At 38.6% G+C, this 21,619-nt stretch overlaps 9 protein-coding genes and 1 non-coding gene across 10 annotated transcripts; 4 read left to right on the forward strand and 6 right to left on the reverse strand.

Annotated features, from left to right (window-relative positions):
- Positions 1 to 13: 13 nt before the first annotated feature.
- On the reverse strand, positions 14 to 4,210 carry USO1 (Uso1p; the record flags this gene model as incomplete). The annotated part of the gene is made up of 1 exon (XM_018131205.1): positions 14 to 4,210. The coding sequence occupies one exon, from the start codon at positions 4,208 to 4,210 to the stop codon at positions 14 to 16; it is 4,197 nt and encodes a 1,398-aa protein (XP_017986907.1).
- Positions 4,211 to 4,828: 618 nt separating this feature from the next.
- RAD59 (Rad59p) lies at positions 4,829 to 5,425 on the forward strand (the record flags this gene model as incomplete). The annotated part of the gene is made up of 1 exon (XM_018131204.1): positions 4,829 to 5,425. One exon carries the CDS (start codon positions 4,829 to 4,831, stop codon positions 5,423 to 5,425), a length of 597 nt encoding a protein of 198 aa, XP_017986908.1.
- A 116-nt stretch (positions 5,426 to 5,541) lies between these two features.
- IKI3 (Elongator subunit IKI3) lies at positions 5,542 to 9,510 on the reverse strand (the record flags this gene model as incomplete). The annotated part of the gene is made up of 1 exon (XM_018131203.1): positions 5,542 to 9,510. The coding sequence occupies one exon, from the start codon at positions 9,508 to 9,510 to the stop codon at positions 5,542 to 5,544; it is 3,969 nt and encodes a 1,322-aa protein (XP_017986909.1).
- Positions 9,511 to 9,653: 143 nt separating this feature from the next.
- On the reverse strand, positions 9,654 to 10,052 carry SWC7 (Swc7p; the record flags this gene model as incomplete). Its single annotated transcript, XM_018131202.1, has 1 exon — positions 9,654 to 10,052. One exon carries the CDS (start codon positions 10,050 to 10,052, stop codon positions 9,654 to 9,656), a length of 399 nt encoding a protein of 132 aa, XP_017986910.1.
- Positions 10,053 to 10,319: 267 nt separating this feature from the next.
- On the forward strand, positions 10,320 to 12,887 carry VAC14 (Vac14p; the record flags this gene model as incomplete). The annotated part of the gene is made up of 2 exons (XM_018131201.1): positions 10,320 to 10,323; positions 10,387 to 12,887. The coding sequence occupies 2 exons, from the start codon at positions 10,320 to 10,322 to the stop codon at positions 12,885 to 12,887; spliced, it is 2,505 nt and encodes an 834-aa protein (XP_017986911.1).
- Positions 12,888 to 12,983: 96 nt separating this feature from the next.
- On the reverse strand, positions 12,984 to 14,216 carry REH1 (Reh1p; the record flags this gene model as incomplete). Its single annotated transcript, XM_018131200.1, has 1 exon — positions 12,984 to 14,216. One exon carries the CDS (start codon positions 14,214 to 14,216, stop codon positions 12,984 to 12,986), a length of 1,233 nt encoding a protein of 410 aa, XP_017986912.1.
- Positions 14,217 to 14,407: 191 nt separating this feature from the next.
- Positions 14,408 to 16,756, reverse strand: TSR1 (small subunit rRNA maturation protein TSR1; the record flags this gene model as incomplete). The annotated part of the gene is made up of 1 exon (XM_018131199.1): positions 14,408 to 16,756. The coding sequence occupies one exon, from the start codon at positions 16,754 to 16,756 to the stop codon at positions 14,408 to 14,410; it is 2,349 nt and encodes a 782-aa protein (XP_017986913.1).
- A 683-nt stretch (positions 16,757 to 17,439) lies between these two features.
- On the forward strand, positions 17,440 to 17,610 carry AW171_hschr31780 (40S ribosomal protein uS14; the record flags this gene model as incomplete). The annotated part of the gene is made up of 1 exon (XM_018131198.1): positions 17,440 to 17,610. The coding sequence occupies one exon, from the start codon at positions 17,440 to 17,442 to the stop codon at positions 17,608 to 17,610; it is 171 nt and encodes a 56-aa protein (XP_017986914.1).
- A 359-nt stretch (positions 17,611 to 17,969) lies between these two features.
- On the forward strand, positions 17,970 to 18,158 carry AW171_hschr31781. Its single transcript, XR_001930084.1, has one exon. It is a non-coding gene; the product is annotated as an HCLSNR34 (small nuclear RNA).
- Positions 18,159 to 18,193: 35 nt separating this feature from the next.
- On the reverse strand, positions 18,194 to 21,082 carry STE23 (metalloendopeptidase; the record flags this gene model as incomplete). The annotated part of the gene is made up of 1 exon (XM_018131197.1): positions 18,194 to 21,082. One exon carries the CDS (start codon positions 21,080 to 21,082, stop codon positions 18,194 to 18,196), a length of 2,889 nt encoding a protein of 962 aa, XP_017986915.1.
- Positions 21,083 to 21,619: the final 537 nt, after the last annotated feature.

Genomic DNA, 21,619 nt, shown 5'->3' on the forward strand with positions numbered 1-21,619 from the left:
AATTTCTGTCTATTTAAGGGTCATTATCATCATTTTCATCACCACCGTCATCACCATCATTATCTTCATCTTCCTCTTCTTCAGAACTGAACTGATAATCGAATCCCTCTAATTTGTCACGGAAGTGCTGATTCTTTTCATCCAGTTCTGAAACAAGTAACACTAGTTCATCTCTTTCAGATTCCACAACTTTGTTCTGTTTTTGTAATTCTTCGAAGCTCTTCTTTAGTTCTTCCACACTCTCACATTTTATTGTAAGTTCTTGAATCTTAGCGTCCATATCACGAATGGTAATTTCAGATCGGCTCCCTTTTTCTGTGAGTTCATTATTTAGTTTTGTAATTTGAGCATCCTTCTCACTTAACTTTTCTTTAACAGCTTTTAATTCGTCTACTAAAACATTCAGTGATTTATTTTCCGACTCCAAAGCTGTTACCTTTTTAGTTAAAATCTTCAACTGTTCATCAGACTGGTTCTCTTTTTTGACAGAGTTCCTTTTATTCTTTTTATTTCCTCCGGAGTTGTCATTTGAATATCCGACAGTGTTATTCGCATCCCCAACCTCTGAATACTTTTTCTCTAAGGCAGAATGCTTATCTTGCAGTTCAGATAACTTTTTCTGATATTCAGTGATGGAGTTATTCGCCGTAGCCAATTCGATCTTACGACTTAAATCAGCCTTCTTAGCATTCTCTGTTCGCTCCTTCAGTTCCTTTTCCAACTGAGAAGTTTTTAATTTCATAGAATCTTTTTCGTCCTTTAGATCGTTCAGTTGCTCAATTAGATGATTGTGTTCTCTATCTTTGTCTACGCTGATATTATTACCTATACTGTTGGAATTATCCAATTCCTTGATTTTCGATTTGAGATCACTTTCTAGGTTTTCACATTTCTTCTCTAAATTTAGGTTGGAATCCTTCACCACACCTAACTCAGATTTGTATTGGTCACGTTCATTTTCCAGGTTTTTGCCATTGCTGTTAGCAGATTCAAGGTCCAATTGAGTAGATTTTAACTTTGAGGCGAACTCATCTCGAGATTTTTCCAAATCTTTGACTTTTTGGCTAACTCTCTCGAATTCCTTGCTTGAAGTGGCTAAACTTTTCTTCAATTCTTCTGACTCTTTCTTAGCACTAGAGAACTGAGACTTCAACTCAATAATGTTGTCCAATAGTGATTTCTTTTCGGCTTTCAAAGTCTCATCTGAATTTTTAAGCTTCTTTTTTGTACTATTCAACGACTCGGTGAGTTCCGCTACCCGTCCAGTGAGTTCTTCATTAGCTTTCTGTAAGGCACTATTGGCCTTTTCAAAATTATTTACTTCTGATTTTAGGGCAGAAACTTCCGAATTAGAGTTTACCTGCATGTCTTCCAGCTGCTTTCTTAGGGTTTCTCTATCTGCATCTATCTCTTTATAGTCGGTTGCAAGAGATTTCAATTTATCTGTCAATTTTGGAATTAATTTCTCATGGCTTGCAATACGAGGCTTTAATTCTTCTAACTGTTTTGACAAACCAAGGTTGGATTCATTCAGTTTGTTTTTTTCACTAATTAAAACTTCAATTTGTTTCTGTAAGTTGTTTAGCTCGGACTGGAGCTGAGAGATCTTCTTGTTTAACAACTTATTCTCCTTATCAGCATTTTGGAGACTAGTTTCAGATTGTTTTTGTAACTTCTTCAGTTCATTAGCTATGGAATCCTTTTCCTTGGTTAATGTGAACAATTCTCTATTCATCTTGTTGATACCATCCTCTGCTTTCTTCTTCTCATCTGTGATAACCTTAATGTTTTCTTCCAGATTAGTAACCCGTTCCCTAAATTTCGCCAATGCTGCTTTGTTGCCTTCAATTTGCTTCTGGTTCTTGTCCTTTAATTGTTCTAATTCAAGATTCTTTGCAGTTAGGTCTTTTACCGCTTGCTCAGATGCTTTTAGGCTTTTAGTTAGCTCTTGACATTTTACATCTGATATACTTAAACCTTCACTACTTTTGATATGTTCCAGCTTAATCTTCTCGAGCTCTTGCTCAAGTTCCTCAATTTTTGTTTTAAGTTCTTGCACTATCTTTGAGTTCTCATCATCAGATACTTTCAATTGTTTCTTGGCAGCAATTAATTGTTCCTGGAGCTCGATGAAATCTTTGAATGAGATCTTACCATTGGGATCTTCTTCAGGACTGCGTCTTAAAGAAGATTGAATACGGAAATAGTTCTCCTTGAACAAATGGACAAAGTATGTGGTGTAGTAAATCTTAGGCAATCCCGTATCGTCAAATTCGGGACCAAAGTAAGAGCTACCGAAATCCTTTATGATGTTATCTTTAAACTGCTTTATCTTTGAAGTGTAATTATCAACACCAATAGTCTTCACTAACATATCGTAAAGCTGTGCACGAGGTACTGCTGCAGTACTTGAAGAAAATTCGTACGCTACCCCCAACAACATAATAATCATGCATTTTACTGTTATAACCTCATCACTTGAATGAGATGCGTAATTCAAAAGCGAATTAATATTGGCCTTACTTGATAGAAAATCTTCTACTGCTTTAAGATCCTCAAACATGTAAACAACCAGGAAGCCTAAGTATGAAAGTGGAATCCTGATATCCTTTGATGTTATAGATGTTAGGAGTAGCTCAAAGATCGTTTGAATAAACGACAAACCCTCTGCATCTGTTGCACTATCCCCGCAGATTAAATTTCGAAGCATTTCCGCCAATTCAACACTATCTTCGTCCGTTTTCGCCATGGATAACAATAAATCGGTGGCGAAAAACAGCTTATAAGGATTTAAGCTCATATGTGGATCATATTCAATTAGGATACTAATAAAATTGGGCTTCAAGTTCCTGTTTTCTGTCGAATCATCTTTTAAATTTTCAATCTGGGCCTGAAGAACCGTCCGACGAAGTTCCAAGTTCTTAGAGAAGTAAGCCTTCAACAACTCCAGCGATGCTACGCGGATTTCGAAAGCGAGTACAGAATTAGAGTAAAATACCCACGACATTAATAGATCAAGAATAGGTATGACAGCTCCGTCAGCAGCTATAGTTGCATTGGGAAGGCATATATCCCAGTAAGGCACGTCGATGTCTCCAAGTTGTTTCTGCACAGTAGGGTTATCTCTGATTAGATCTGCGGCCGTTAGCAGGGAAAGTGGTCTGATATCATTTGGAGTTCCATGGTAAAGAGCTAAACGAAGAATAACCATCAGGATGCCTGCTTCAGAAAGGGCAATTTGGTGTTTCTTGGTCGTTGAATTACCAGGCTCAACAGTTAGTCTTACAATTTCTAGAGAGATACCAATATTAACGAGACGTTGACTGTTCCAGTAGAATTCTTCGTCCCCGGAAATTGGTTCGTTTAGCACCCTTGCTAAGTATGGAAGATTGCTGCTTTCAAAAAAAAGGCACTGATTTGAGGTATTATATTTCAGGATAGTGCTGATCAAGGTAAGGCAATCACCAACCACAATGGAACCCCTAAGACCACCTTCATTTTCAACTATCATAAATAATCGCTGAAAAATATTCTCAAATGCAACAAGCTTCTGTATATGTGAATTGTCACTGGATACAGCGGTTAATAAAAGAATAGCTTCATCTCTTATTGGATCGTGAATGTCATCCAACATTGAAACCAGAGTAGAAATACCGATCGGTAAAGATATCAATGCCTCACGACCACGTTGTGGCCTAGTAGTGATAATAGCCTCCAATAATTGAATAGTGTATAGCCGAATATGAAAGTTATCGTTTTCTAGTAGTCGAATGAAAAGATGTACAAGTTCATTAGTCTGCGTCAAGGCATCAGCAATCCATAATGAAAACTGATCGAATTGTTCCAATTCCTGCTTCATTACGAGTGGTGATGGATATTTACCATTTTTAAGCCTTGAATGTTGGGAGATCCATTGGCGCGTCAAATCATTTGATCCTTCACCTCTAATAAAGAGGATTAATAGCGTTTCCAAAATTGCTTTCACTGAATCCTCATCTTCGTGATCCTTCTTTAAAGCGCTGATTAAAGGCTTTAAACCAGAAGCAATAACAGTTTCCCTATATTCACGGCTGAATGACTTTAAGCTTAGAACAGCAGAACGCCTATCGCTAATTAATGTTGAAGATTCAACACGATCACAAAACGTAGGTATTGCATCTTCCACGGAATGCGTCTTTTGAGGTTGAATAAACCCCTGAATCATATCCATGGTATCAAGGGAGCTGTAATTTGTTAATTGAGTGATTCCGTGATTGTTATAGGTTTACTGTATTTAACAAGTCAATGACATGAATGGGTTATAAGCATGTGACGTGGAAAACGATCTAAGTTTTCCGTATTACTCAACTACAAAGATCGCTTTAAGAATGCGAGTGAACCTTTTACTATACATCTAAGACATCTTAAAGATTTAAAAGGGGTTGGGTAACACTTATTTAGAGAATTCTGCATTTGTCTAGTTTGAATTCCTTGGAAAGGGCCTTAGTAAATCTACGACATTGCCTAGCCTCAGTGATCACCCAGGTATGGGTTTAGAGGAACCCTAATGGCCTTTTGTTCTTCTTGAAGACTCTTAGAGACAAATAAGAAGTGAATTAACTACCTAGAAGTCCTTATACCTTTCATTTCAGCTGGTGATATCACGTGACACGATTATCGGTAAGCCATAGTGGGACACTAACTTAACTGTATATCTGCTTCACCTAAAGACCATAAATATGAGGCAAGGTACTGTAACTAAGCTTTATTCCTACCAAGGGGATCTAATTATTGACTGGGAAATCTTATCCCTCGGTTGCAAGCGATATTTAAGGCTTTTTTTCGTGCGATGAGCAGGTATACAAACATATCGTGGGATAACGTTGAGTATACTGTTGGCAGCGACGTTTCTGGGGTAGATTTCTCCTTGAGAGAGGATTGGTATAACCGGCCGGCTAGTAAATGGGCAATGCGATGTATTGGCCTTCTACAGAGCAAGATAGAAGGCTTTACGTGCAGAATCTATCGCGCTAACAGATACGGCAAGCACAACATTTCAAGAATGATTCCTGCTCATATTATTATACAGTTTGCTAATGAAGCTTTTGGATATAATGGATGGTCTACAGAAGTGCTGGATTTGGCTATAGCGGAATCTCCCGTAGATAAGGACGATGAAGATTTGGACAAGAAACTCCATACGGTGTCGGCGCACGCGGTTATAAAGTTAACATTAAAAGATGGCACGAATACAGAGGCCACAGGATTTGGTAAAGCTAGTTTACTAAATAAGGGCGATGCTTATGCAAAGGCTAAAAAGGAAGCTATAAACAACGCTTTAAAGAAGTGCCTGACGTCTTTCGAGAATATTATAATTCAATATGAAGAAGATGTGGCGAACAATTTCTATACAGACGGGCTATATGGATCTCGCATGAACGGTTAAAAAGATTAATGATTAAACTCGTTGACGAGTTAAATAATATTGCACAAATTTTTAATAAATTTACTATTTACACAGGACCTTATGAAAACGACATTTATTAAGATAAATAAAATTGACTAATAGTCAATGATGCTCCTGGTAGGGAAGTCCTTAATTTCTGGCACAGGGATCTCAGGCACATAATACACTTGACCATTGTCATCTATTCTTTCACGGTCTCTCTCGCTAATTGTGTAGATCTCAACAATATTCTCCTTCAAAGTAGAAAGTACTCCTACGAATCCTTTCTGAAGTTGGTACGCTTGTTCTCTCATGTTACGACGTAACAAACCATCTATTAGATGAACTGCATCACTCTGTGTCTGAGTTAGCCTTTCAATTAATCTACCAATAGATTTAACCAAATATTCTTCTTCATATATGGTACCTTTCTTACCACGAGCACGTTTACGTTCTTCACGAAGCTTATTCTTGGCTGTCTTCCTAGAAACGCCTGTCCTTGCCGTACCACTTGTCTTGCCGGTGTAGCGAGTGAAGAAGGATTCTTTCGTGGACGTTATGGAAGCTGCAATTGAGACATCATCTGCCTGCTCGGTTTCCTCACCATAAAATGCGTATGGGTCTTCCTGCTTCTTTGCACGAAGCTCACGTAATCTCCTTAACTGAGAGTTCACTTGCCCTTTGCAGTCAGCAATTAATTCTGCCACGGTACTGAAACCCTCACCCAATGCAGGATCTACAACTTCAGTAATTAAATTAATATTTCCTGTTGAGCCACATGTCATAATGGCGTCACCATATGCATATGCATTACAGTACAGCGTAATTGCCTCGCGAGCATTCTTGAGGAACCTCAATTGTATCTGAGCTGCCGGAATGTATTTATGTTCTGCTGTCAAAGAAGTGACAAGCTTTTCTGCAACCTCAACAACCATTTCAGGAAAATGTAAGGTTGCGATTGACAAGGCTTCTGTCCATCTATTACCTGAACTAAACGAATCCATGGCTTCCTTCCACTCGCCTATCATCTCATGGATGATACCGGCCTCTGCATATTCTTGCTTTGAAGATAGATATTTGGCATATATCTGGTAGATCGAATTTTGCTTGACAGGCTCGTAACGATAGATATGTAGAGCATCGGTATATAACTCATGCTCGTCGACATATTCCAACAATTCATTCGATAACTTCTCTTTATCATCCCCCATCTCCGACAAATGCACCAATGCTTTAGCATGATTACCAAGATGGTTATCAATAACAAATTTTCTGCGTAGCGGTTCATGATTTTCCAACATTTGCAAGAATGGTAAATATTCTCTTGGATCCATTTGTGACTTTTGTGCGACAGCCAGCGATAGTGGAATATCATAGAGGGATAAGGCTACTTTGTAGATATTAACATCTTGCAAGTAAAACAGATGGGTAATAGCAGAGTCCTTATTTTCTTCAGTAGGTAGTCCACTAATGAAAGTTAAAGCCCCTTTAATATCTGCAGGATTTTGACATGCATATGCGGTCACAATGTTCTGCAGATACTTCTTCCTGTAGGTAGGATTAGCCAGGAAGACTTGAAGCATAGCCTTACAAATCTTGTTAACTTTCGATGTGGCAGGGTTAAATTTCTTCTTTTGAATGTATAGCTCCATCTCGGTGGGGGGAGGTGGAGCAAGCTTAAATGATGAATCGGTAGCCTCATTCAAAGTCTCTTTGTATTTGGTTTCAGAAACGTTCTCTTCAGTTAAACAAGAAATAAAAACATCAAGATAATCCACTCTTTCTATCTGGTTTATGAAACTCTCAAGATTGTCGTAAAATAAATCTGGAGCATAGTCATGTAGAATATCCAAATTTATTCTGTTAACACGACAGGAATTGAAAGCCTCCCTGTAACGCATTGTAACAATGTTCCTACGAACTTCAGATAATATCATAATCCGAGGACGAATAGTTTCAAGGTTACCACGAGGAGCTTGTAGGGTTACGGCCGAATTTGAAGGATTAACGTTAACCAAAATAGAACCACGTTCAACTGAGCGGATTCTCTCATCGGTTACATCACCCTCCACAATCGGCAATGGCTTTAAATCTGCCGTGTTCAAATGGACCATCTGTAACATGTGCTGTGCAGTTGTGAACAACAGTAATGAATCTGTGACTTCCATAGAGGTAACCGCGGTAGTTAGCTGCACTTTATCCACAAATAATTTACCGTTACTAGTTAACCCAAAGCATACAGTTTTCGAATTACTAACACCCCAGGTATCTTCAGAAGCCGAAGATGTGATCCTTTTAACCTTAAAATCAATCACAAGTTGAGGGAATTGAACAAGATCAATAGTATTACCATTTTCTTCAATTTGTACAATCCGAGCATCAGTTGTCTCATATACTAAAGAGTTGTATTCAACGTCACTTCTTAGAAGAATCACCTTAGTAAATGTGTCGATTATAGTCCGTAGGATTGGTTCTCTGTCTTCTTTCAAATCAATCAATGCAATCCTTGACATATTGTCCGAATCCAATAAAACACCAACTAGGTTATTTTTAATAAAAGCAACTTGACGTAGTTTATCGTGCTCAGTTGCAAAATGGTGCTTACTGTACACAAAATTAATCTTAGGATGGGATCCATTCTTCATCTCATCCAATGAACAAGATGCGAGGATTAACGAATCTACATTAATAGCAGCGTATACTGAGTTAGATAAACTCACAGCGGCGTCGAGAACGTTTCCTGGTGTAACAAATTCTCTATAGTAGATAGGAGGTGGGACATTAGCAATGCCTAATGGAGTAATGTTCACTGTTTGACCATCGATTGCCAGGCAAGTACCTTTATCAAAGGGTGCTACTGTAGGACCATGGGTCATCTTATGATGTAAGTCAACAATATGCACTTCTCCATCATCTCCATACATTAGGGTATATTCTTTTTCAGGGTGCCATTTAACAAACTCAATTTTGCTCCCATACAGTTCCTGTTTCAAGTACCAGTGATAATTCTTGGTAGTCCAGAGTTGAATTCGGTCCTCCAATACAATGGTCAATATTTCTGAAGTTGAATTCCATGCTATAAAGCGCACAATTTCATTAATTGGTAGCCTAGTGTCAAATTCTCCATGCCTCAAACCGTTCCTTTCAAAGAAAACCAATTCCAAAGACTCCTCTTCGGGTATATTTGTTTTACGACGTATCGAAGCAATCAAAGAACCCTGTGGCTTCCAAGCCAAATGGTGCTCCAAATGATCCACTGGCTCTGATGCACTGTCCAGACTTCCATCACGTGAATAAACACGAAGTGTTCTACGTTCTATGGTCTTAGTCTCATCGTCTGGGTCGGCAACAGTGTCAATAGCGGAGACAACAAAGTACTCACAGTCACCTCTCCATGAAATATTAACGGAGCGATTATCCGTGTCCAATATAATGCCAGAATCAACAACATAGGGCATTGTTGGATCCCTTAATTCACCACCTACCAGCCCAGATGCCTTCAAAGACTGCAAAGCCTCCCGCTCCATAGCGCGAGCTCCTTTACCCCTGAACTGTGTTTCCTTCTTACCCCAACCAACTGTTACATGTTTAGATTCCTTGAGATCCTTCACTTCAAGCTTCAATTCAGAAATAGGGTCGAACTGTCTACTTAAAAGCAGTACAGAACGATTCCCAGTAACTAGTGCAAGCGACTCCTCGTCATGTGACCATTCCGCAGCAACAATGCCGTCATCTATCGAACCAACAATTGTAATTTGAGCACCTGCATTTAAATCTTCAAGATCATAGGTGGCGGTCATGATATCTCCTTGTTCAAATACAAATACCAGTTGGTTGATATCAGCAAAATGCATAAATGAAAGCAATTTATCATCGAACGTCTCGACACAAAAAGAAGCCAGTGTACTAACCTTACCATCCTTCATATATTGCTGTACCTCAATGGCACCAATATCAGCTGCTCCTAATACACACGTTATACTATCTGTAAGTGAATCGAAAGAACTTGTAATAAGCTTTAACCCCGGATGTGAATCCGAAGTTGGCTTAAGTGTTCCATGGTTTAGTGCAACCAAGTTCTTCATCTTAATAGTCTAAAAAAGCTTCCACCAGATACTTTAAGCAGCATAAATATCCCGCTCTCGTCTATATAGCTGACCCAATAATCGTATTACAGTTCTGTACGATGAGATGACCTACGCTCAATTTTTACCTCCGTGTAAAACGATTACCCAGTCACGTGAGCTTCGTAAACAGCCATGCCGCTTGCAATGAGCTCCTTCAGGCGCGGAATCTCCTTGAATTGAAGCTCGTTCATCCGTCGTTTGTAGTATTGGTTCGCGAGAGTAACCAGGTTGAGCTTGGCAATACTTTTATCCTCCAATCCCTTCGAAAATATCTCCCGAACTGTTTTCTTCAGTTCCCAAAGTCGAATAGTGCACAGATACGGATTGTAAAGTTTCACTAATTTATGAGAAGTAAACCTCTCAAGCACCTCTTCATCAACAATCGGCTCTTCTAACAGTTTCTCATAATCTAGAGCTTTATCTTTATTTTTTAGTTCTTGTTGTCTATATAGCAACATCTGTAATAGTAGTAGTACAACATTATCCTTATAATTATCCATAGTATAGAAGCAATGGTATGAATAAACGATAATAATAGCTAGTCCAAACCGTTATATTCCTAGAATTAACCCTAGCTGCCTAGTCCTTTGAATAATTTCCTTGTTCCGTATAGTAGGTAGCGTAAGCGGGGGGGTTTTTTAAACGCTAACATAATGCTTAAATATGTCGACTATTTAAGGAGTTAATAGAAAGTAAAACTAACAAAGTGTAACTGCTAGGTACATCAAATCATATTTCAGAATAGTTAGAACACTTTAAATTGTGAAATGGGTATGTGAACTTTTGTTGAGGTTTTTGATGATCTTGATCAATTACTAAATATATGATGAATAGACAAAACAGTTGTAAAGGGTTTAAACGATAAAATATATGAGAAACGAAAAGCTGCTGCTCAGCAATTGGAGAAGATTGTGAGAGATTGTATTGCAAATGAAAACTATGAGCTAATTGATAGAATCATTGAGGAACTTTATCGAGATTATGCGTATGCAATGCACCAACCGATGGCAAGAAATGCTGGACTTATGGGATTAGCGGCCGCAGCGATTGCTTTAGGAAACAAGTATGTGGCTACTTACTTGAATAAGATTTTACCTCCTGTGCTAGCTTGTTTTGGCGATCAAAATGATGAGGTTAGGTTTTACGCTTGTGAGAGTTTATACAATATTGCGAAAATAGCCAAGGGAGACATCTTAGTTTACTTCAATGAGGTATTTGATGTCCTGTGCAAAATTAGTGCTGATACTGATGTTTCTGTTAAGGGAGCAGCAGAGCTGCTCGACCGATTAATAAAAGATATTGTTTCAGAGTGTGCTTCGACGCACATTGCAGCAGTAAACAGCTACCCTAAAGAGACTCCTGCGGCCACCACAACTGATCCACAGACAGGGGATGTTATTCAATTGGACCAAAATATCTACGACCAGGAAGTTTCAGAGCTGGCGTTTTCGTTACCGGCCTTTATCCCCCTTTTATCGGAAAGAATACATGCTATCAACAGCGATACCAGAATGTTTATGGTATCATGGTTGCAAGTACTTGAAAGCATTCCAGGATTGGAATTGGTGAGTTACTTGCCGACATTTTTGCCTGGCTTGTTTAATTTTTTAACAGATCCGCAGAGCGACGTTAAAGTTGTAACACTTGCATTACTGAAATCATTGCTACTTGAAGTGGAACATGTCTCACAACTACAAAACTCTCTAAATTCCAAGGAAGTACAGCATCATTATTGTTCAGATGAGACTCCTAGCAAGAAGCCAGATGGTGTCCTAATAACTGAGCGCAAGAAATCGCTAATGAACAAGCTAGAGCAGCTCTCCGTCACCGAGAATCTACTAGACACTGCTAAAGAATACGATGAAAATTACTCTCCAAACAATATTCCTGCGTCAAGAACTAGTAGCACGGAGCGTATTAGAACACAACGTTCTCGTAACGGTGAGATATATCATCCAGGCCAAGACGTGAATTTAGATTTTCCAAGGATTATCGAGATATTAGTGAATAACCTGGGTAGTTCTGAACCAGAAATACAGTCAGTTGCTATGAATTGGATGCAGACTATCATACGTATTTCGCCGAATTATATTCTCCCTTATTTGTCCAAGATTTTAGCTGTGCTATTGAAAATATTAAGCCATGTGGACGTTAGGATTGGGGAGATGGCTAGCCAAGTGAATGCAATGCTTATAGATTTGACAACGAAATTTGATACAACTGAAAAAATCAACTACGATTCCATTGTCAATACTCTTACGTTGCCCTTTTTGGATAGCGATGTTACTACCAAGATTGCATGCTTAGATTGGTTAATATTAATTTACCACAAAGATCCGCAACAATTGGTTGCTCACGATGATAGTACGCATCTGACACTATTGAAGTCTCTCTCCGACAAGGATCCAAGGTTAATCACGAAGGCTTTGGAATTATTATGCAACTTGTGCAATGACTCAAATGAGGAATATGTTCGGAAGTTTGTAACGAACCTGTTGAAGTTATTCAAGGATAATGATAAGTTATTAAAAACTCGGGCAAACAGTATTATCAGACAATTAAGTGCTAAGTTATCTGCTGAGAGAATATATCGTACTATTTCGCCAATAATTGAAGACGATGCTGATATCCATTTTAACAGAATGATAATTCATAGTCTCACAACGAACTTGATCACAACTCCTGAGTTACGCCCACTTCGTAACAAATTAAGGAGTGGACAAGATTGGCCTTTGTTTGTCACATTATTCAAGTCCTGGTCACGTAATCCAGTGTCCCTTTTATCTATGTGTTTGGTGTCAGAAATGTATGAACTCGCTTATTCTGTGCTTAAATTATATGTTGATTATGATTTAACAGCAAATGACCTTCTTCAGATTGACCTTTTAGTTCAGTTCTTGGAGTCGCCTGTATTTACAAGACTAAGAATGCAATTATTGGAGCAGGAGAAATACCCGTATTTGCACAAATGTTTATATGGTCTATTAATGGTTTTACCACAGTCGAAGGCCTTTGAAATATTGAATGCTAGATTAAACAGCGTTAGCAGACTTCCCACTCAACCAAAAGCTGATGGTGGGAAACTAGACGAAACATTGGCCGTTAGTTCTCAGCGCGATTATCGGTCGTTATTGGAACACTTTAAAAAAGTGTGTGATAATGAGCGTAACTCTGCATCCCTATGTTTAGAAGAAAATGGTATCGATCTTTGCGATATCCTTGGATCCGGCTCAAAAATTAATGGTAACTCTGCGAATAGGAGTTCTGCGAGAACTAGAGGCAATGTTGATATGGAAATCAGTGACAATGACACTGTCATATTGTCCGGACTATAGCTTGATAGCTTTATTAATATAATGGACTGGGTAGACCGTCCTGTACTTATTTTTATAAGGGTTATACTAAATTGGTTAATATAAAACAACTTACGCCTATTGCAGCAATTCGTCCCGGTAATGCCTCTGGAAGTTTCTCTTGGCTTGTTTTTTAATAAACTTATTTACTGCCTGTCTTTCCAAAGATTGCATATCCTTTAAATTCTTCTTATACTCTTTCTCTGTTATACCACCAGCATACCTCCTGTCACCCACCGCTACTGTACGCCTTCCATCCGAAGTTTCACCTGGCATACTTGGATTTTGTCTATAATAGCGTTGCATAGAGCGGTGACCAACTCTAGCACCTGTTGGTAAAGTTAATTCAACTCCAGACTCATCGATTTCAACCACGGCATAATTAGAGTTAGTGCCTTCACCTGGCGCATTTAATGGATCATTCGGCGACTCTTCATCTACTGGCTTGGCTCCTTCCATATCAACAGATTTCTCGGAAGAAGGAGAATCTTCTTCACCATCGGTTTGATTGAATTCATAGAACCGCGCTAAGGCCTCACGTTCCTCTTTTGTTTCATATGGTATCCTGCAATGTGATTTGGACTTCATATGAGCACGTATACTTTCTAAGCTAGATCCTTTGAAGCTGCAACACATACAGCGTTTCTTTATTACAACATTGGTAACTATTAGGTGTACTAATCCTTTAATATCCCTCAAGTACTTTCTCTCAGGTATATAAAGACCGTGTGCTTTCAACATATGCGTTAAGTTTTGGTCTAACCCAGAGCTTTGAGACCCACAGTAGGGACATTCAGTTAGAATAATCTGATCCTCACCATCTTGTAAAGTATCATTTCCATCAGAGTAAAATTCCGATTCTAGTTCGTCGAACGACTCATCTGTAAAACCATACTCTGAGGCCGTAAGTTGCCCGTAATCACTATTATGTTCTGTAACTCTTGAAATCTCGGAAGAAATGGAATACCCTGATGTAGACGCCCGTAGATTTGAGCCTGTATTATTCAAACTACCAATTTTCGTACGGCGATGCCCAACCCCTTGAGACCTTTCTGAGCGAGCGTTAATTGGCTTCAGCAACGGAAACCCAAATTCGTCAACTTGATTTAGCTCCTGCTCTTTTTGAGATGCCTGAAGCTTCTGTATAAATAAATCCGCATCAATAGGAGCAAGTTGAGCTACCCTTCTTTTTAAATTATACCGATGCCATTCTGTTTTCATATGATAGCGCTGTAGTTCACTGGACTTAAATTGGATCATACATGAGTTACATGTATATCCATACGTACTGTTTACTGCTGATACCTCCATGTTAAAGATTTCGGTTGTAAATAACCCTTCAAATGTAATATATTAATAATAGCCCTACCTTGTTTGAGTATTTAGGACTTGGCCGGGATTTTTTAGTTCACTATTGCTTATGAAATAACCACATTACGAGACTTAAAATTATTTAAGAAGTATGTATATTTATAATGGTACAATATGAGGTATTGATATAATTATAAGGTCCATGGCCTGGATACATCTGGCCAGACACGTCTATATAGTGACATTGCAACAGTATCTTGGGCCGATAGCTTGCCATCGAATGTAGCTTTGAAATAACCATGAGTACCAAGACTTTCCTTGATAAAACCAGTTCTTCCAGACTTCGTAAAGAGTGGAATAGATTTAAACCATTCTACATCCTCTGGTCTGAAGAACATGTAACGGACTGTAACAACTCTCTTGTGGAATTTGAATGGATGCCCGGTCAAAATAACTCTCTTCGCCAAAATTCTGGTATGGTCTGCGTTCAGGAAGGTACCGTGACCTATCAGCTTCAATCCCTTTGGATCATTTGCACTTGGCTTGAAGAAAATTGCAGGAGATTGTGTTAGATCCAAAGGTAAAATGCAAGTTGCAATTGAAACACTATTATGATGTAAAAAGGCTTCAAATCTGTGAACGTTATTTGGAACGTTTGATGCAGTAGAAAATTGTGGATGAATAGTGTAACGACGGATACCATATTGAACAACAATAGGTTCTCCTGATGGGACTGGTTCATCAAATTCTTCCCACCTTTGAATAGATAAATTAGCAATGACTTGCTTGTGTTCATGTGGCAACAAACCATAGACAGAAAGCTCCAGACAAGTTGGATCAACTATTTTCTCCAAAAGTTCCCTGGGGAAGCGAATATATATCCTTGCCTTGTCACCTGAAACTACTTGTGCGCTAGCAACTGCGTCCTTATTTAGCTTTTTCTTGGTATTCTTATAACTTCCTATTCTCAATATACGCTTCCATTCTGCTGGCATATGAGGGTCCTTTTCGTCAACATCCCATACACAGTTATGTAGGTTTTTCAAGCCTCTATACCTCTTAAGACGTTCAATACCTGACTCGCTAGGCAACAATTCAATTTCATCAGGGAATTCCAGATCTTCAGATTCCAATGCACGGTACTCACTCAGTTGCCTTTCCTCTTCTTCTGGAGATAAGTCAACAAACATCTCATCGGGGTCTTCCATCCCCTCTTCTGCGTCATATGACTCATTGTTATCTGATTCTTCAGAATCAAGCTTCATTTCGTCGTCCATGTCTCCATCTACCGAGATCGTCTGGAAATCCTCATCCTCTAAATCTTCGTCATCTACATCAACGACATCATCTAGGTACCATCTTGCTTGATATTCAGATGTTCCTTTTGGAACCCTAGTTTTCTTCTCAGCCTGTTCCCTACCAGGTAAGAAACCATGGTCGTCATATCTTGCCGAGGTCAAGTTGTTATATTCGAACTCCTCATCTTCCGACCACATTTCCTCTTCCCGATCCTGTGGAGCAAAGGAGTCAAGGGTATCTTGCTCTTCATTTGGAGTAAAAAACTGGCTTCCATTCTCAAGATTGGCACCGTTCTTGTTCCCCCGAGCACTGGGAACATACTTTTCTATTCTAGAGACTTGAAAATCTCCCATACCTGGGAGATGAACCAATCTATTGCAACTAAAACCAATTCCACGCACTGTACCATCTATAACAAGTTCACCTTGATCTTCCACATAATCCACCTTATCTGCGACCATGTAACCTCTAGAATCTCTCCATTGCACACTACGGGGGTATTTCTGACATATAACTCTAACGGCATTGGAGGCTTCTGAAAGTTTCTCCAAATTGTATATATGGTCTTCATTGGGGAAAAAATGCTTAAAGTAACTTTCCAATGACTGCTTAACATCAAGTTGGAACTTTTCCTTAGGATGTACCTTTGACAAATTTGATACGACACCGATGTAAGAAGCAATACCTTGCAATTCTAATACCCTAATAATTTGCTCACCAAACTCAGGAGAGACTTCGGATGTACCACTTAGACCTAGGAGAACAAAATCAGCAACCTTGGCCGAATCCATGATGTTGAGGAAGTTCGACATATCGGGCACAATTATCTTTAACTTACTCTTAAACTTTTCTATGCGGAAATCAGCGACACATGGTGTTTTAAAGTTCTTCAAGCCCATATCATCTTCCAAACCTTGGTCTACAGATCGTAGCAATTTTATCACGATATCACCAGCATCCACATCTGTTGTTAGTGGAATGATGGTAACAATTTTGGCGGCACCATTTGATCCTTCGAACAATTTCCGCATTTGAAAAGTTTCCATAATCTTCTTTTGCCTCAATTGCTTAGCTGCATTTTTACGATCCAACTTCGATACAGCCTTTAAAGCCTTGCCTGAACCTTGGCTCCTTTCAACTTTACCTTTATACATTCGTTTCAATGCTCCCTTACTGGAGTGCCTTGATTTAAAGGTCTTGTGACCATTCTTCACAGAAGACCTATGGGAGTGACCAGCCATTCCAAATAATACAGTCAAATAAACTCCTAAAGCTTCACAAGTGCCTCCCTTAGTATGCTAATAGCTCGTATTCCACTATTAAAGAAAATTTTCAGTATAGCTCATCTCAACTCATCGCGAATTTAAAAGAAACGTGACTGATTTTGACTGTCAGCCCGTACATTACAGAACCCACACATTAGTAAAACAAACGTTATTGAAAATATTTTGAAAAAACGTGATTCCGTCTCCATGTCCGTGGACGCGAGCGCTTGTAAGACCTTGTATCTTTAACGAATATTGAAAACATATAGGATACTTCAATACCAAGACAAGGAAGGTTTCATACCAAGAGATAAAGGATATAAGATGTATGTTAAGGCTATATGATGGGTTATTGACAGTGAATCAGACGATTTGATACTGGTAACTGTTTACTATATTCATGTGGATTTTCGATCGAAATTATGAAATTATAATACCTTTATTGCTGTGATAATTAATCTATGTTGAAATATTCATAGGAGTTTTGGTATTCCTATTAAATTTCAGTAAGATGATGTGAAACTTAAAATGCTAAGCTAGCGATTAATAGTGAAGTTACATGAAATTATGGACAACAACACAGTAAACTATTTGTCTTGATACGTCAAAAACCATAAATTGTACTTTGGGCATAGTTACTAACAATATTACAGATCAAAATGGCTCACGAAAACATCTGGTTCTCCCACCCAAGAAATTACGGTAAGGGTTCTCGTCAATGTCGTGTTTGTGCATCCCACTCTGGTTTGATTAGAAAGTACGATTTGAACATCTGCCGTCAATGTTTCAGAGAAAAGGCCAATGACATCGGTTTCCACAAGTACCGTTAAACAATTATATTGGGATGCATAACATATATCCCTCTAAATTTGTTTACCATGTATAAATCTTCAGAACTGGTGCCTGACTTATTCTCATATTTTTGAGTAATTCAAAACCTCTGTATAAGTTAAGTATTATAATACAACATTACCATTACGTTGATATTCTGCTACAATCCATAAGGCACATATTAACATACGTTACTGTAGAACGTTCTTAACTAAAGCCCTAAGTTATTCTTAGCAAGTAAAGAGTTACCCTGGCTTCGGTGGTCAAAAACTTACTACTTAAATAGAGTTCAATATTCAAACCTTCTCTCCTAATGCTACATTTATTCTTTTTAAAGAAACCGAATCAAAACAATTACCGGAAACATTGCCACAGTTAGCTTTATCTGTCTCTAACAGTTGCTAATTGCCAGCCATTCCAGCTATAGCTTGGAATGCTAGTTTCCCAGAACAATATGACTGGATAGGAAGTTCATGGACTGTGTGTCACGTTTTGATATTATACATTGCGTGGCGATAGACCAAGAATGTCGAAGAAAGCCAACATTTTATATTGAAATTTACATATATTTTAGAATATTATTTAGTTGTTGGCCGGCGTAAAAATTTTGACCGGAGCTCTTACAGGAGCTAGATATAGCTCATTTTTGAAGTTACCGACATCTGTGATTAGTTTACCAGTTGGGTATCCTTCGGCCTTGTTTTTCTTAGCTGGATTATCGTTAGTGGACTGGATATACACGGTTAGAGCTGCTGACTCCTCAGACAAAACTTTCGCCTTGAAGAAGTCTGCAATCTCCTGCTTGGATAATTTGCTAACGATTTCAGCAGTACGTTTTTTGGATCTGAAGTTGTAGTCACCGGCAGAAATGCTGTTCGTGTAGTTTGTGTTTTCCTCCTTTAAGTTGTTGTACTTCTGTAGGAGTTTGCTGCACAATGCTTTTCTGTGCTTCTCGTAGTCATCGTCGGACATATCAATTAGAAGTTGGTAAAAGGACTTTAGGGAGGTATCAATTTTAGACTCAACATAAGGTGGAGGGTATTCGGATTGTACAAGAAGGACAAGTTCCACAGTACCATTTGTTTTGTTGCCGGCGGTGCCAACGATATAACCTAATTGTTCCTTGGTCCTCAAAAAGTTGAAGCTTGGCTCAAATAATATTTGATCGATTAGGGAAACTACTGCAAACAAGTGTTCGGAATATGTGCCGAATTGGAATGTTTTTCTTATGCACGAGTTCAGATTATCGGCATCACGCAAAGGAGACTCATACCGCCAGTGCGTACCCTCTGGGAGGATGTAAGACCGTAAACGACTGCCCTTAAGATCAGCGATATTGACTCCATCAACAAGGAGACGATCAATCTCTTTCTTTAGGACCAACGCATCGTCCCTACTAAAGTTTCCATGAACCAACATTTCATAATACAGCTGACTGTAAAGAGTAGGTAAAAAGTACAAGAACTGCTTGTAAGTTAGTTGTTTGAGCACTTCAAGCTTTTGTTCAGGTAGCCAAGACCTTTCGCTTACCAAGGAGCTAGCAAGCTCCCTCATTTGGAGATAAGGCGCATCAAATAGCGAATTATGAAGCTTTTGCACAACTTGTTCTTTGATGATTTCAAAATCAACCTCCGAAGGTTTAAAGTTTATCACCCCAGTTAGGAATCTGTTCAATAATATCGGAAACTTTTCGTTATAACCAGCTATCTTTAATTCAATACCGTCGTAAGCTTTGTTGAAAGTTAAACCCAACCCAGCAGATTCAGCATCATAAATGATCGAAGTTAATGAGTGCTTAACTAGACTCACGTATAAAGAACATAACATAGATTTCACAATGGTAGAGTTAGTCTCTGGTAATTTTAGCAACACATACAAATGACCCTTTGGAACCCAGAATATGTCGTCTTTCTTGTACCACAACTTAGAGTTACAATCTTCTGCCAACAAAATTGGCTCTTCTAAAGGCGTCGCTGTATCAATCTTTTCTACTTCAAAGTTGGTTGCAATAAACTCATTAGGTAAGGGAAGCTTTAAGGCAGGATTTGGCTCCGGAGCACTCAATTTCGCGATGAACTCAGGTGAATAGTCGTCTATTGAATACTCGGTACCGTACCATTTTTCTGTGAGGTTTGTCTCCACAGATTTCGAAATAAGTCTGAATCTTGAGTTTTTAGGATTCAAATATGACAAGCAATCCATGATCAATTTGGGATCATATTTCCTGAATTGGTATAAGTTCATGGCAACCTCTGGTGGAGAGTCCTTCTGCAATGCTGCAGCAAGAGAGTGCACAACTGATGCTGCTACTTCTTTTTGCTTAAATTTAAAGTTTAGCCCGCGCAACTTCTGCAACTCGTTGAAAATCCATTCTTGTGGTAAAGATTTCTTGAGCATGTCAATGTACTGGAATACCGTATAAACGACATCCTCATACTTCTCAACTCCTTCATCGGTCAACTTGACGTTAACGGAAAAAATACCACTGCCTTTGCACGTTGTGTACGCAGATGCGGATAACTCTGTTGCCCAGCCCTTGGATTTCAAGTACATCAACAATGAGTGCTGACCTTCATCACCAACTAAGTGAGTAATATAATTGTGTGGCTGATACTCCCAATACTCGTCCATGTCTGGAAGAGGGAACAAAATATCTAACTTTTTTAAGTCCTTAATTGGTTTAACCTTAATAACTTTGGCAAGCTGCTCAGGCTTCAAAATCGGAACGCCGTACTCAGGCTTCACACGTTCACGGTTTTTGACCTCTCCAAACAATTCACATGTCCACTTTGATAGTGTATCCAGGTCTTCTCTACCGATAATTACTAACCTCATAACATTGGCCGAGTACGTTGCTTCGTAAAATTTCAGAAGTTCTTCCCTAATATTCAATCCTCTAGATTTAGGCCCATCGCGTAAAGTCTCAAGATTTCCTGTGGCAAATTTATGGAAGGGATGCTCATGGTTTGATAAGCTCTTGTTAAGCTCAAATAACCGCCACATATCATCCTGCAGATTCTTCTTATTTTCACTATCCACCGCATTCACCTCCTTGTCGGTTGAAGATTCACTAAACAATGAAGACGTAAAAAAGCCAGAAAACCTGTCTAAAACGTCATAAAGAGCATCATATTCAACTTGAAAGAAATAATTCGTCTGTTCAAAACCCGTGTACGCATTGCATATGCCTCCATGCTGAAATAAAAAGCTACTATAGGCATTTTCATCAGGGTACTTCTTATTACCCATGAATAACAAATGCTCGCAAAAATGCGCCAAGCCGTATAAATCATTGGGATCATCAAATGAACCTACATTGACATTCAAAGCAGCCGCTGCCATGTCAATTTCCGTATCTTGGATCAACATAGCCCTCAATTTATTAGGAAGCTCGATATACCTATAATTTCTATCATCAGTAATAGGCTTTTCAAACTCAGTTGCTATAACCTTATAACTAACACCATTCATCTTCGATACCGTATTTGAAATCCTTAAGCGCTCACCTTGTGACACTATGACAGGACACTTTCAATTGTTGCTAATTAGTCAGTTAGCAAAAAAACGTCAACAAAATCAATATATTTTATAAGAGTGCAGATACTGAAATGTTAACATTTATCTTTTATCTCTTATCAAGTAAATATATGGAGTGCTTAACTACCCCTCTCAGTAGCATAAGACGATAACAATTTCATGCCTCATCTCCTACATTTGTCGCTACAGAGAGTGCGCTGCTTTAAATGCTGATAAATGTTTCACTCTTGAGCTTAAAGCATTCTTTGCGCTTATTACCTTTTAAGAAGCAGTTAAAACTCTACAGTAAAATAAGATGTGAACTACACACATAATGCCGTTTTAGATTATTGTAATATTAACGGTTTTCGAGCCAATAAAGAGCTTCTGTGCTTATTACAGGTACGCTAGTAATTAACGTAATAGTCCTTTATTTGTTAAGTTAAATCGCTTTTTAAATTTTACCAAATCGCTTTTTAAATTTTACCAGAT

The sequence above is a fragment of the Eremothecium sinecaudum genome, chromosome III (assembly GCF_001548555.1).
Source record: "Eremothecium sinecaudum strain ATCC 58844 chromosome III, complete sequence".
In the NCBI taxonomy this organism is placed as follows: Eukaryota; Fungi; Ascomycota; class Saccharomycetes; order Saccharomycetales; family Saccharomycetaceae; genus Eremothecium; species Eremothecium sinecaudum.